The sequence below is a fragment of the Lactuca virosa genome, chromosome 7 (genome assembly GCF_052849685.1).
Source record: "Lactuca virosa cultivar CGN04683 chromosome 7, Lactuca_virosa_CGN04683_v6, whole genome shotgun sequence".
Classification (NCBI taxonomy): Eukaryota; Viridiplantae; Streptophyta; class Magnoliopsida; order Asterales; family Asteraceae; genus Lactuca; species Lactuca virosa.
Genome location: NC_136432.1, coordinates 239,077,410 through 239,092,271, shown reverse-complemented (window position 1 = coordinate 239,092,271; position 14,862 = coordinate 239,077,410). Strand labels below are relative to the sequence as shown.

General features: G+C 34.7%; 1 protein-coding gene across 2 annotated transcripts; it reads left to right on the top strand.

The window, feature by feature from the left end:
* The first annotated feature begins 2,676 nt into the window (after positions 1–2,676).
* Positions 2,677–13,853, top strand: LOC145124312 (cyclic nucleotide-gated ion channel 2-like). Of its 2 annotated transcripts, XM_079059602.1 has the most exons (8): positions 2,678–2,812; positions 3,847–5,579; positions 11,430–11,645; positions 11,726–12,036; positions 12,112–12,223; positions 12,308–12,544; positions 12,627–12,713; positions 13,171–13,853. In XM_079059602.1, exons 2-8 carry the CDS (start codon positions 4,944–4,946, stop codon positions 13,657–13,659), a joined length of 2,088 nt encoding a protein of 695 aa, XP_078915728.1. In that variant the 5' UTR covers positions 2,678–2,812; positions 3,847–4,943; the 3' UTR covers positions 13,660–13,853. The 2 variants fall into 2 exon arrangements, with proteins under 2 accessions (XP_078915727.1, XP_078915728.1); XM_079059601.1 differs by having other exon boundaries at positions 2,677–5,579.
* The last annotated feature ends 1,009 nt before the right edge of the window (positions 13,854–14,862 follow it).

The following is a 14,862-nucleotide window of genomic DNA, read 5'->3' as shown; positions in this document are numbered from 1 at the left end:
GGTAAAGTTGGAAACTTTACCGTTAAAAGAGCATTTCCAGTGTGTAGAGGAAGTATGGACCTTGGATTGGGAGAGTAGAGGCTTAATCTGTTAAGATGGCTAAACAGACAGAGGAACTCATCGAGTCCATAAAGGAACTCGACGAGTTGGATTGCGTTGTCCCATTTTAGATTAAGGAAGAACTCGACGAGTCAGTGAAGGGACTCGACGAGTTGATTCGGTAGATCGCGACTATGAGTAGCCTGGGAACTCGGCGAGTCGGGGAGACACTGGATGAGTTAGATCGCGATTTCAGGTTCTAGGACTCGACGAGTTGATGAAGCAACTCGACGAGTTGGGTCAACCAGAAGGTTGACTTTGACGAAAGTGTTGACTTTGACCAGGGGTAAAATGGTCATTTTACCCTAAGGAGAATTATCAAGTTTTGACTAGGTGTTATTGTGATAATAATAGCCGGGGAGTCGTGGGAGCAGCCTTCGGAGATTCCTCACTTGAGATTTCAACAGTCAGCTTTGCGACGTGAGTTTTATTCAGTAGGAACGGGTCTACGGCACCAAGGCCGGCCCGTATATATGATATGTTAGTAGCCGAATGTGGGCGGGGCCCGAATCTCATAGTAGCCGAGTGTGGGCGAGACCTAAAACTCATAGTATTATTTGAGTATAGATATGTGACTGCTTGATAGGAATAGATATACTTGTTGTCTGTGTGATACTTGTATGCATGTTAGTAGCGGAGTGTGGGCGGGGCCCGAATCTCCTAGACAGTGGAATGTAGGTGGGCCCCGAATCTCCTAGACAGCGGAGTGTGGGCGGGGCCCGAATCTCTTAGACAACGGAGTGTGGGCGGGGCCCGAATCTCCTAGACAGTGGAGTGTTGGCGGGGCCCGAATCTCCTAGACAGCGGAGTGTGGGCGGGGCCCGAATCTCCATGAGAGTGGGTGGGGCCCGTATCTCCTAGTTGCATGTTATGTGTATGGTATGTGGTAGTTTGGGGAGACTAACTAAGCTTCGTGCTTACAGTTTTCAGTTTTGGTTTCAGGTACTTCCACTAGCTAGGGGAAGAGCTCGGGGTGACTGCGTGACACACACCATAGTTTATAGTCTGGGATGTTTTAGACTTTGATGTTTTGACACATGGTTTTGATACAATATCTTGATATGATGTTTTGGGAATACATGACTTGTGATTTTATTATGATATTGATGAATGGGTTTTCTTAAATGATTTAAATGAAAGTTTTGGACCGTATTTTTAGGATGTTTCATATCACTTTTCTAGTAGGTTGATAGTGACCATACCTTTTAACCTAATGTGGGTATAATGATTTCACTAAATGATTTTTGATCATTCTAAACGATTGTCGCAGGGTTAGGTTTTATTAATTTACTAGGTTACAACCCGTGGAAATCATGGATAAAATATTTATAAAATTTTATTAAGCTAATAGGATATAAGTTTTGTTAGACCTTAGACTATTATATTTTGTTTAGACTATTATATTGATTATTTAAAATTAAAATATGTTTTTATTTAAATATCCAATATAGACGTTTAATATAATATGAATTAATACATGGTTTGTTAGTAGTGTGATTTTAAAGCTTACCAAACTAAACCATTTATAACCAAAAGTTCAAAAATAAAGATAAGTAACATATCAATTGTTAAATAAAATAGAATCAAAATAAAATATATAAATTGAAGGGCAAAATAACCGAAAATGAAAAGGAATGAAGGGTATTAGAGTAAATTCATATTTGAGGAAAAACGATATGTGGAGTGTCATGTGGACAATTGGATTCTTCTATGAAGATTAGATGATAGTTATATTTTTCGTCCCTATATTATGTATAGTTTACGCTACTTATAGTTTTCGTTTCGATATTGAATATATTTATATAAATGAGGTGATTCATACACAGCAAAATTTCTCTATACACAACAATTTTTGTTTTAAAATGTAGTATTGTACAACTTAATTAAGCATAAAATGTTATGTATGACAATTACCATTTTCATCCATTAAGCATAAAATGTTATGTTGTGGACAAATCACTCTTGTTGTTTAGGACAATTACCATTTTCATCCATTTTCTATGCTAATTTATTCTAGATCTATATCCGCATCGACGTACGGCAAACGTACACTCCTTAAGAACAAAACTGATTTTAATTAAATTATAATTACCAACATATCTTCAGTTTTACAAATGTTAATACAATTGGTAATGTATATTTTGATCTAGCTGATGAGTTACAATTTAATGCTTCTTTGGATTGATAGCCATAGGGAAGGTCATGTTAAGATTTATGGAGTCATGAACAAATTGACAAGTTCCTAAGAGTTTAAGGGCCATAAATGTAACTTAGCAATTAACAATTGAATTAATATTCAATTATTGAACGTCCACTTGTTACGGTGCAAAAGGAAATTATTGGACGTCCACTAAAGCAATATTAAATTGTTTGTGGCAAAAGGAAATTATTGCATCACTATCACAACTCCATTTTCTCCATGTGCAGATGGAATTATTTCAAGCTATGGAGCTACTTTCTTCAATTGGCAGACAAATTGAATGGTGGAATTTACAAATTGTTGGTGGAGCATTATTTAATTGGTGGAGATTGAATTCATGCACTAATATCCAACTATAAATAGGTCCTTCGGCAATTCAGAAATATAATCTCACAAGCTCAAAACAAAGAGCAGATAACAAGCCTTTTGAGCAGATAAATTCCAAAGAAAATATTGTGAGATATTTTGTGCAGAGTCTAAATTTAGCAGCCAAAATTAGAGTGATACAATATTGTGAGTGATCAGATTACAAGTGCAGTTTAAGCCTTGTATGATTGTAATTTTCTTTAGTGTTAATAAAATCCCCTCTCTCTCGTTCGCCCGTGGATGTAGGTCAGATTAGACCGAACCACGTTAAATATCGTGTTCAATTTCGTTTGCAATTTTTCAGTAGTTTTATTCCGCTAGTGTCACCGAAATCATTTATCGATTTGTTTGAAGTACTTAACTCGTTTTGTTGTATCCCAACAGGTCACCCGTTAATTTGGGTTAACAACCCCTTCGGGTTGATTGTACTGTTACTTAATTTTTGTTTTTTTTTTCCTCAACATTTTCCTTGCTTTTTTTTTATTTTATCATTATAATTATTTATGCTAATTATTTATGCTGAAAAGTTTATTCTTGATCTAGGGACCCAAAATCGAAAGTTGGTAACTTTAAGTGTGACTTGAAAATTGATTACATGTGTCCAAACAAAATAAATAAAACCCCATACGTACCCAACATCCACTTGATAAATACCCAAGCCATACATAACAAACACTTATCTCGTCACAGTATGGACCTTCATAGATATGTGTAGCTGGACAATCTTTAGAGTTTCTTGATGTGTACTATGCCCATATAATGAAGACTGCTAGTTAGGGTTCTAACTGTATTAAAAATCTTTTTCTAAGTTTATGAATAAGAATATTCTCAAGAATAAGAATATTCATTTATGTGGAGTGAGCCATATTAAATATTGTGTTTATGTGTATAATTTATTCTCGTTTATTTGAAACAATATTACAGTAATCAATTTCATTGATAAATAAGAATTGGAAATTTTTTGCTTAAAGATAATTGAATAGCATTTAAATTCTGTTGCCAATTGTTCAAATTGATATTTCAATTCTACGTCACTAATTTCTTTGGTATTTAACAAATTTGCCTAGCTACAAACTTCATACTCATTTGTAAAATGCTATTGGTATATGTAAATTTTCCAATAGGGATAATATGATTTTTTTTTTTCTCATGATAACCATAATGTCGATTTCCGTTTCCAGAAATGATTGTGGGACAGGAAGATATGTGGAGACCGTGAAAAAACAGCCTTGCTACCTTGTCATTTACCATAAGTTTGAGATGTTCTTTTGTTTCTTTTTCTATTCCATATTTGTTTTTGATGTGTCATTCTTTTATCGTGACACTTTTTTACATCTATAATCAACACATATCATTCCCTTTTCCCGAATCAACATTTTAAACTCATAATATGAGAAAACGTCACACATTAGAAAAGTGAAATTTCGTCCTTGACTTGTCAACTTCTCTCCTTTTAAGTTTATGATGCAAATGGGTGACTAACTCAGTTCTATATCCGATATTATTTTCGACATTTTTTTATATCTAAGAGCATCATCTATCATAAAAGAGCAGTTCTCACAAAGTTTTTTGGTGACAAGGTAATGTCTTATCTATGAACTAAAAATCTTAACAAATATCCACATTAAATCAGTTTTTTTCTAATAACTTCTTTTATTGGTTCCACAATGTAAATTATAAGTAAAAAATTAATAAAATAATATTACGTAGTATGTGACAACCTCATTGATAAAACTTTATTTTGAAAAAGCTTTCTCCAATAGTTTTTTTTTTTCAAATTTTAAATGTATTTGTTTGAAGAAACTTTAGAAAAAAAAAAGCCCAAAAGACGCTCTTATTGTTGATAACAATAATTCAAGTATCTAATGACATCTCCGACAATATACATGATTAAATTGATACATTTCGTACATCAAATAGCCTGAATAATGCAAATTCAATAGCACCAAAACCATTATTATTTGCTTTATATATATGACCATAGTCCTTGTGGGTTTACAGTTACAGAAAAAAAAACATCAAGTTCGGTGTCCCTTTTGTGTCCACTTATCCAACCTGATTATAGACTTATAGTTTTTTAACGGTGTCATCTTTTGTGATCGTTGCTCCATAACAAAACTAACCCTAAAAATTCACGAGACAAACCACGAGAACGCTAGGCTTTGGGTCATATCATCGTCCCCATCAATCAAATCTTTTTGGTGAGTTTATTTGCCCACCAACGCATATATCTCCACGATGTGGAAATACGCTTGAAGATCAGTGATCACCCATCAGAATGTTAGACCAGAGAAGCAAACTAAACCATGGTGACGATCTGGACGATGAAAGTCACCCAATTTCGTTCACAACCGAATGTTATGCATGCACTCAAGTAGGTGTTCCGGTGTTCCACTCCACTAGCTGCAACCAAGCTCAACAACCGGAATGGGAAGCTTCCGCCGGCTCATCCCTCATCCCCATCCGCAACAGACCCGGTTCCAAGATCATCAAGAACCGATATTCCGCCGGAAAACGGAGACCACTGTCGTCTTCAGGGTTGTCGTTCAGGCGAGTGTATGATCCAAGGAGCAAAAGTGTACAAAGGTGGAATAGGTTTGTGTTGCTTGCTCGTGGTATGGCGTTGGCTGTTGACCCATTGTTCTTCTACTCGCTGTCAATAGGCCGTGGGGGTACGCCGTGTCTTTACATGGACGGCGGTCTTGCGGTGGTCGTGGCCGTCCTGCGGACAATGATTGACTGCTTCCATGTCGTCCACATATGGTTACAGTTTCGGGTGGCTTATGTGTCACGTGAGTCGCTTGTGGTTGGTTGTGGGAAGCTGGTGTGGGACCCGAAGTCTATCGCATTGCATTATGTGCGATCACTTAAAGGCTTCTGGTACGACATATTCGTCGTACTGCCGGTTCCTCAGGTATTTCGGATAACCCACTTTCCATCTTCCACGTCTTTCCTATTAATCAATAAATTTTTAGATTTTTATTTGTTTACTGAATCTGTTATGTTAATATATTTTATGAATAATCGTTAAAATTATAAAACTTAAATTTAATATATAAAAACTGTTAAAAAGGCCATATGACAAAATATGGGGGATTAGGACTATCTAAATTTCTTTGTTCAAAAAACTAAAATTTTAATAATATGTTTTATATATAGTTATATAAAGGTAAAGAGAATACGCAAAATATGTAGCAAAATGAATTCAACCTAAGCTATTTCTCGTGAGTGGCGTAACGGAAACTTTTGTAAGGGTTAACACAAAAAAATCGCAAATAAAAGGTAATAAGAAAACTAGGGGTGAGCAAAAACCGCACCGCAACTAAAATTAACCGTAAAAACCGCATAAACCGCAACCGCAATAAAAACCGATGGTGAGCCTTTCTGTTTTTCAAAAACCGTAAATTTACGGTGCGTTGCGGTTATTGGTTTTTAAAAACCGCATATATTATATACATTTTTTTTATTAATTATTAATAAATTAAATATTAAAAATAAGATAAGTTTCATGGATGAAAAAAACATAAAAATTCTAGAAGACAACACTGTTATGTTTAACTTTGGAAAATTGTGAAATTTGACAATTTAAAGATATTTATTGTTAATTATTAGTGATTTGACGTTTTCAATATATTAGTTGTTTGTAATTTAAGTTAGTTGTCTTATATTATATGTTTTTTTTATTATTACAAGTAATAATTTTAAACTCTTAAAACCGTTTGAACTCTAAAGCGCAGTTAAAAACCACACAAAATAACCACACCAAATTCATATGATTAATAACCGAAAAGAAAAAACAAAACAAAACCGCACCACAAAAATAACCGCCTAACACACCGCAAAAATAACCGCACCAAACGGTTTTGAAAATGGATTAACCGCATTTACGGTTACTGGTGAGGTTTTGGTTAATAACCGCATCGCACTCACCCTAAAGAAAACGATGTTTTTACGGTTTGGTGTGGCCACCAAAGCGAACCGTATTAACTTTGGGTTAAATGATTTTTGGGTTAACCAAGTTTGGTTTGGTTCACCTATATTAATTAATATTTTATTTATTTATTTCAGTTTTTTGATTATTTGTTTGATTGTTTCCTTAGCTATAAAATGAGGTATGAAATTAAATAAAATTTTATAGTACTTAACATATTTAATGTATATGATATATCTCAATAAAATTATTATGTATTGAGGGATTTGATTATATGACATACATAATATAAATAAAAGGAAAAGGGTACAATGGGCCTTGTGGCTAATAAGACTAAAGTGAGTGATGTCATAAAAATCGTACTTCTTTCACTGTCACGTAAGAGACTCGTCGGTTTTTACCATAAAGGTATGGTTTTTTGCCACACTAAAGGAGTGATGCCACACTTTTTTTAACAATTTAATTTAAATAAAAACTTTTAATTTTGTTAAAAAAACATAACATTTCATTAATTCGAAATTAAAATCCATTACATTACATTATATAAAAAAACATAACATGACTTAAACCTACAACCTTTAAAAAAACACATGAAACGGGGACGAATAAATCGGTTGATCATATGAATGTCTTGGGTTGTCTAAAACTTTTTTAAGAAAAAATGGTAAAAGATGAAGGAAGTTAAGTGAAGTTTGGTAAAAAGGAAGGGTTATATATAGGTAATATGTAACATCCAAAAAAAGAAGACCATTTTCATTTTTAAATTAAGAAAACCGTAATCCAAAACATCTTCATAAAACCAAGATAGATCAAAGTGTATCAAAACATCATAAAATATCAGAGTAAATCACAAAAATGCAGAATAAGGTGATGTGTGCTCTATAATCATCTCGAACTCTTCCCTTTCGAACCAGAAGTACCTGAAACATAAACTGAAAATCGTAAACATAAAGCTTAGTGGGTTCCCCAAAATATCACATATCATACATAATAATCATATACTGGGCCCCCGTCCTTCATCGGGCCTCGCTCGGCATCAGGTCCCACCATGTTTCAAGCCCCGGTCTGTATACAGATCTATCAATTATCAGGCCCTGCCTTGCATCGATCCCCACCCAGTATACATATAAACATATAATCATACGAACACATGCGATAATCATAAAGACAATAACATACAATACAGTCATCGAGCCCCGCCTGGAATTGGGCCTTGCCCGGTAAGCATACCATCACATAACACATGCAAGAGTCACATATCTAGCATCCTAACATACTAAACCATGGGTCGACATTGGTGCGTTTGACCCGCTAAACACAGTGAGTAAATTCACCTCTAACTACTGAATCACCAAGATAAATTTCTGTCTGTTGGTCCGACAAATCCCCGCGCTGTCATCATAAACACATCCAATTAATAATTAGATTCTGAACCATATCTAAGAGTCTAAGATAAGGTAAAAAACCAATTTACCCTTTATCTAACTTGGCCCAAAACCAAGGCCCAACTCAACCATACAAAGGCCCAAATCCTAAAGCCCAATATATATGGCCTATTCTTCCAAATTGGGCCCGAACCCATCATGGGCCTAAAATCCAAGGAAGCCCAACATGGTAGTCCAAAGCCCAAAATCCCTAATGGACCAAGGCCCAAAATCGACCCATTGGGCTTCTTCACAGAACGTCTAGCGTTCCTTCCTACAACGCATGGCGTCCGAACGTTGAGTGCTCACATGCAAATGCCTGGCGTTTGCTCGCTGTTCACCAACTTCCAAACCAATGACTTAATGGCTTAAGATATTAGTTAAAACTTCAGATCCAATCATAATGGTACGTCTAAAGCCATAAAGTTGCAAACTTTATGGCCATGCATGGTTACAATGAGCCCAAAAGCTAAAACTCCAACTCTTTAACCCATTAAGACACTTCAAAACTTGCATGGAGTGAAAGGAAGTTCCAAGATTACACTTTTATCATCTACCCTAAAACGTCCAAAAGGACAACTCATTTGGTCTAAGGTAACTCCTACCCAAAAAGACCAAGAAAATGTGGCTAATATGCATAAACTTCTAGCATAAACAAGATCTAAAGATATGATGATCAAGTTCAGAACTTTATACCATAAAATGATGCTCCAAGATGCCAAGAGTCCAGATCCACAAGCTTGAGAGCAACACCAACACTCCAATGATATTCCTTATCTATCAAGAACACTAAAATGATACCAAAAAGATTCACAAGGCTTCAAACTCTCATACACACTTAGGGTTTTCGAATGAGGATGGATGTTGGAGTGGTGAAGGGTTTTGAGGTCATAATGATCCTTAAATAGGATGCAAACCCTAAAAATTAGGATTTCGTCTCTGCGTGCAAACTTCTGGCATCCACCATAGAACGCCTAACCTTTGAACGTTGAGCGTCCTATGCCAAACTCTTGGCGTTTGGACGAAAGTGCCATAAATTAACACCACAAGGTTAAACGTGTAGAAACGATGGTGTTACGTAATAAATAGATAAAATAATAAAAAAAAAATTTTGAATTTTTTGATCCTTAAAACGATCAATTTATGGTCATCCAATCAAAAAACGTGGTAGAAATGGGGAGATGTGCGGCCAAACTGCACCCAAGACCACATTAGGGGGGGGGGGGGTGTTGTTCCCATACCTATGTGGCACTTGGTGCGGCCAAACTACATACCACTCCTTCGGGTTTAATTCATTTAGGATTAAACGGGCTAATTATTAATTCATTTAGTATTTAGCTGATGCACTATATATTTATAATAAAAAAGTCAAGCATTTTTATGACTTTGTGGGAAGAAAATAATGGGTAGCACGTGTTGCCCCTGACTATATATTAGTTTCGTCGCTGCATCGTGATATTTAACGCAAATAACATAACACAGTGTTTTACTGTATATCGTAAGTTAAGTACCATTCACCAAACAAAAAAGATTATTAAAAATAAAAATAAAAAAGAAAAGAAAAGAAAAGAAAAGAATCCTTAACTAATGTGAAATGTATTATATTGATAATATAAAATAGTTGTGATTAATGTTTTGAAAAAAATAGAAAGAATTGAGAAAATATTCTACCATTAAGACTGGTGCGTGTCCTAACATACGTTGCGTACCTTACCATAGTTTTAATCTCCACATTATATTTTTTTTCACAGCACAAAACTGATGGGTCTTATAACATACCTTACCAGGCCTACCACAATATATATTTTTATGCACAAAGTACTACCATCGAGGGTAATACCGTGCGATGAAACCATAACGTGCGACATGTTTACCGTGGTGGAACATGACGAGTCGGTGTGATGTTTACCGCACACCGCAGTGCCACATCACATACCGCGATATGTGATATCGGGCGCACCGAAGGGTCTAACAAAATTAGCTATCTAATTGAATAAAATGTAATTATATACAATTAATAAAAAGGAAAATAATTCGTTAATTAAACAAAATACATACTAAATTAAAAAAAAATAATCGAAAGATAATTGAATAATATGTGACATCTAATCATCATCGCTCGCTACGTCATCATAATTCTCACCCGAATCACCTTCAAACGTTTATGCTTCGTCATCTCGAACAAATCATCTTTAACAAAATCGTCGACAACGGGATTCGTTCGACCACTGAAGATGTGTTCAATCAAATCAGTGCGAATGTTGTTGTGTCCAACTCTGTCGTATACTTTCTCTCGGATGAAATAGACGAAAATGAAGACATTTTGAAATAATTTTTTTGTAAAGTATAGAAAGAGTTTTGTGTTTGTTGAGAGATTCTAAAATGAGAAATGAGTGTTAATTTATAGGATTTTTAAAAAAATATATATAGGGGAAAAAATGTTATCATCCTAAAAAGACAATTCCAATCGTAAAAAAAGGATAATCGCTATAGTGAGAGCATCTCGTGCGGCAGACATACAGTAGTTTTCTTTCAGAGTCGGTTGAGTGTTTCCCGCACGCCGCGGTGCCAACTTAGATACCGTGATGTGCGGTATATGGTGCACCGTAGGGTCTAATTATGTGGTTTTATTATATATCTTTTTAATTTTAGAGTTCAAAATAATGAAAATTTTTTAAATCATGTATTAAGTTTAGTATATTAGTTATTATTCCATAACATGAAAGACCCACTTGCAACATAAGTGACACTAAGCTCTACGATAAGCATTACTTTTACTAATGTACGGATATTCGCCAAAGTAATATAACGATAACGTAAATATGTTAATTAATTAATCAGTAAGACTGATATCACATTTATTTTGAGTTGAACTTTTTAATAGACAAAATGATGCAAGTTTTTGTCATAAATTGCCGTCAAGTGGACATAAGAATAAACTTATAGAAATAGTTGTTGTGGTTCACGGTAATATACGTATTTGCTATTTGGCCTTTATTTGGTCTTTATTTTTTATTTTAATTTTATATAGAATTTTTTTTATTTTTTTATTTTATTTTATTTTAAGTTTTTATTGTGTTTTATCCCTCTATACATAAAAGACTATTTTTCTCTTAAATATTTTTTCTAATAAATTAATTTATTGTTTATTCTATTACTTTTCTTATACTATTAATATATTAAAAATATATGCATAAGCTAAAAGATTCTTGTACCTAAGAATCTTATAAAATCTCCCCATTCTTTTCTTATCGTTCTTTGTCTTCCTACACACCATCTCACCATCTCAAATTGTACATACATGAGTTTGAATCTTGTATTCGGATAAATGAGTATAATCCAAAACAATGTATGCCATAAATACACTTAAAATGAATCATTATACACTTGATTTCAATTTTGTTTCAAGGTTGTGTTCTTGTTGGTACTTCCGAAACTTATCCAAGAAGAGCGAATAAAAACGATCATGACCACCCTTCTGCTAGTTTTCATGCTCCAGTTCCTCCCCAAAGTCTACCACTCCATCTACTTAATGAGACGGATGGCAAAGGTCACCGGCTACATCTTCGGCACCATTTGGTGGGGTTTCGCCCTTAATCTAATCACTTATTTTATTGCCTCTCATGTAAGAATTAATGATATAAGTTCCTTTAATTTATTCCATTAATAGTCTGCATGATTACAGTGGTTTTTGGTGGACAACAGGTTGCCGGGGGCTGTTGGTACGTTTTGGCAATACAACGAGTGGTTTTGTGTCTTAGACAACAATGTGAAAACAAAAACTCATGCGATCTTACCCTTTCGTGCGCCGAGGAGATTTGCTACCAGTTTTCAGGAACCTCAGGAAATCCATGCAATAGAAACTTCACCATGCATGCTGTGAGAATGCCATTGTGTTTAGATACGAATGGACCATACCATTATGGTATCTATCAGTGGGCGCTTCCTGTGATCTCTAGCAACTCGCTAAGGATAAAAATTCTTTATCCTATCTTTTGGGGTTTAATGAGTCTCAGGTAAATAAACTATAACTTGATGTAATTCTTCGCTGCTGGTCTCAAATATGTGATCATATTACACTTTGATTTCAGCACTTTCGGGAATGATCTTGAGCCCACTAGTCACTGGGTCGAAGTGATCTTCAGTATTTGCATCGTGCTGAGTGGCTTGATGCTATTCACCTTATTGATTGGTAATATTCAGGTGAAAAGTTTAACAGAGTTTATTTGGTGATGCTGGTTGCAATGTAGAAAAAAAGGTTGTTTCTAATGATTATGATTGCCATAGGTGTTTCTGCATGCTGTTATGGCGAGGAAGAAGAAAATGCAACTGAGATGCCGAGATATGGAGTGGTGGATGAAAAGGAGACAATTGCCATCGCGTCTTAGACATAGAGTTCGCCATTATGAACTTCAAAATTGGGTTTTGATGGGTGGAGAAGATGAGATGGAATTGATTAAAGAGTTCCCAGAAGGCCTCAGACGAGATATTAAACGGTTTTTGTGTATTGATCTAATCCGAATGGTAAATTTAGGCCTTTTAAAGACCACATCTGTCTAGATCCTTAAGTTAGTCAATTTTCAATTCTCATCAATGCATGTTTCAGGTACCATTGTTCCATAACTTGGAAGATCTTATTCTTGATAACATCTGCGATCGTGTTAAGCCGCTTGTGTTTTCAAAAGATGAAAAGGTACCACAAAGCGCAAATCTTTTTTTATCGTTTTTTCATAAATTTTGCATATTAAGGGTGGCTTATTGGTGAAGAAGATAGGAGTAGTTAACACACTCCAAAAGAGTTGCCTTGGTTCTACTCTTGGCCACCACTTTTTTGGTCCTTTCCACCTGTTTTGCAGGGTACGTATTGTATGAGCCTGAGATTTCTGCAATTTCACCACATGGGGTTATTAATACCTTATAGCCTACAAGAAAATCTTTTTTCATTTGTACTCTAAGGCACACTTTGATTTGTGGTGGCCATGTATATTGTAGAAATGGTTAAGAAGTTCGAGTCTCACCACTGCAAAGCCAGTGTTGTCATTTCTCGTGTTGATTGAGCTCCTTGTGGGCACTCGGTTCTTATGCCGGAGATCTTTCGCTCAAATCTTTGATCTTTTGAAAAAACTTTACATATTTTTTTCTATCAATAGATCATCAGGGAAGGGGATCTAGTGCAACGAATGGTGTTCATTGTTCAAGGGCGTGTAAAAAGCTACCAAAACCTAAGTAAAGGAGTTGTAGCCACAAGCATCCTGGACCCTGGAGGCTACTTCGGCGATGAGCTTCTATCATGGTGCCTTCGGAGACCATTGATAAACAGGCTTCCATCATCGTCGGCTACATTTACGTGTTTAGAAGCTACACATGCATTTGGGTTGGATGCCAACCATCTTCAGTATGTTACAGACCATTTTCGGTACAAATTTGCAAACGAGAGGCTGAAGCGTACAGTGAGATATTACTCCTCGAACTGGAGGACATGGGCGGCAGTAAATATCCAGCTTGGGTGGAGGAGGTATATGGCGAGGATGAGGCCGGTGATGGCTATTATAAGTGCAGAGAATAATGGCAGTGACCGTATGCTTAGGCAGTATGCTGCCATTTTCATGTCAATTAGGCCACATGATCATTTGGATTGAACTGTGATTATCATTGGTACAAATCAAATAAAGATCATTTGATGATTTCGTGTGACTTATGCGAACTCCAATAAACTCATGCCTCTAAAGTTTGATCGATGCTTGCCTCACTTTATTTTTTATTCATCTGTACCGTATATCTCTATATATAATTTCAATTATCTAGAATATAATTTATTTTCACATTATATTCCTATTTTTATAATTTATAGTTTGTTTTTATATGTACCATACCCAATATCGAACAAATTAGATAAAACTATACCAAACTGTAGTTATTTAAATACATGGTTTTATTAAATACACAGTTCTAGAATTCGAGTGGGACCTACAAAAAGGAAACACATTTGTATAACAAAAATAAAATAAAATCGTATAATTCAAATATATAAATCAATCTTCGTTTGATTCGATCCTTTAATAGATTTTGCTAAGACCAAGATTTGGTTTCATTTTTATAATCATTTATCTTCTATCTTTTATAATAAACAAAATCTAAAATCGCCACTTTTCACTCTATTAAACAATATGTCCTATACAAGACATCTTTTTCTAAGTCTATTTGTTTGCCTCTCAAATTTCAAATCATCTAATTTTAAGCAAAATCAAACTTGCTAAACTTATTTAAATTCAAATCCCATTACATTTGAAATTCGGCAATGTAATTTATAGTTTGTACGACCTAAAACTTTTACTAGTCATCATTTTGGCACCGGATTGAACATTATTTAAAATTTATATACATTTAAAATATTATTTGTACATACATTATATGCTTACCAATAGACATACTATATATAAATATTTGTTTGCAATTTGTCGTTAAATAAATGTTTTTTTTGTAATTTAAACTTTATTATTGTCTATCATATACCACACGCGTTATAACCTAGTTAGAATATAAAACAAATTTAATGTAAAATGTACATGAGTGAGAATGCATGATACAAAATGAGTCAATCTAAAAGTAAACGGTAGTAAATTTAACCTATACATGTTAAAATGTCATATAAATGCTATAAATTTAGTCTCTTTGATGATATCTACTGTTAACTAATTATGTTCCCTCCAATATCCACTTCTCATTATCGTTTTCTATTTATGAAAAGGAAAATTACAATGTATACATCGGGTAGGACTGACAAGTGGGTCGGGAGTACAAAGCATAAATAAATATACACTATCAGCCCCTTATAGTCTGAA

Coding starts and splice junctions, on each gene's coding strand:
- LOC145124312 (XM_079059601.1), top strand. CDS start 4,944: ATGTTAGACCAGAGAAGCAAACTAAACCATGGTGACGATCTGGACGAT. Junction 12,037..12,111: donor TGGGGTTTAATGAGTCTCAG/GTAAATAAACTA, acceptor CTTTGATTTCAG/CACTTTCGGGAATGATCTTG. Junction 12,545..12,626: donor GTATTGATCTAATCCGAATG/GTAAATTTAGGC, acceptor TGCATGTTTCAG/GTACCATTGTTCCATAACTT.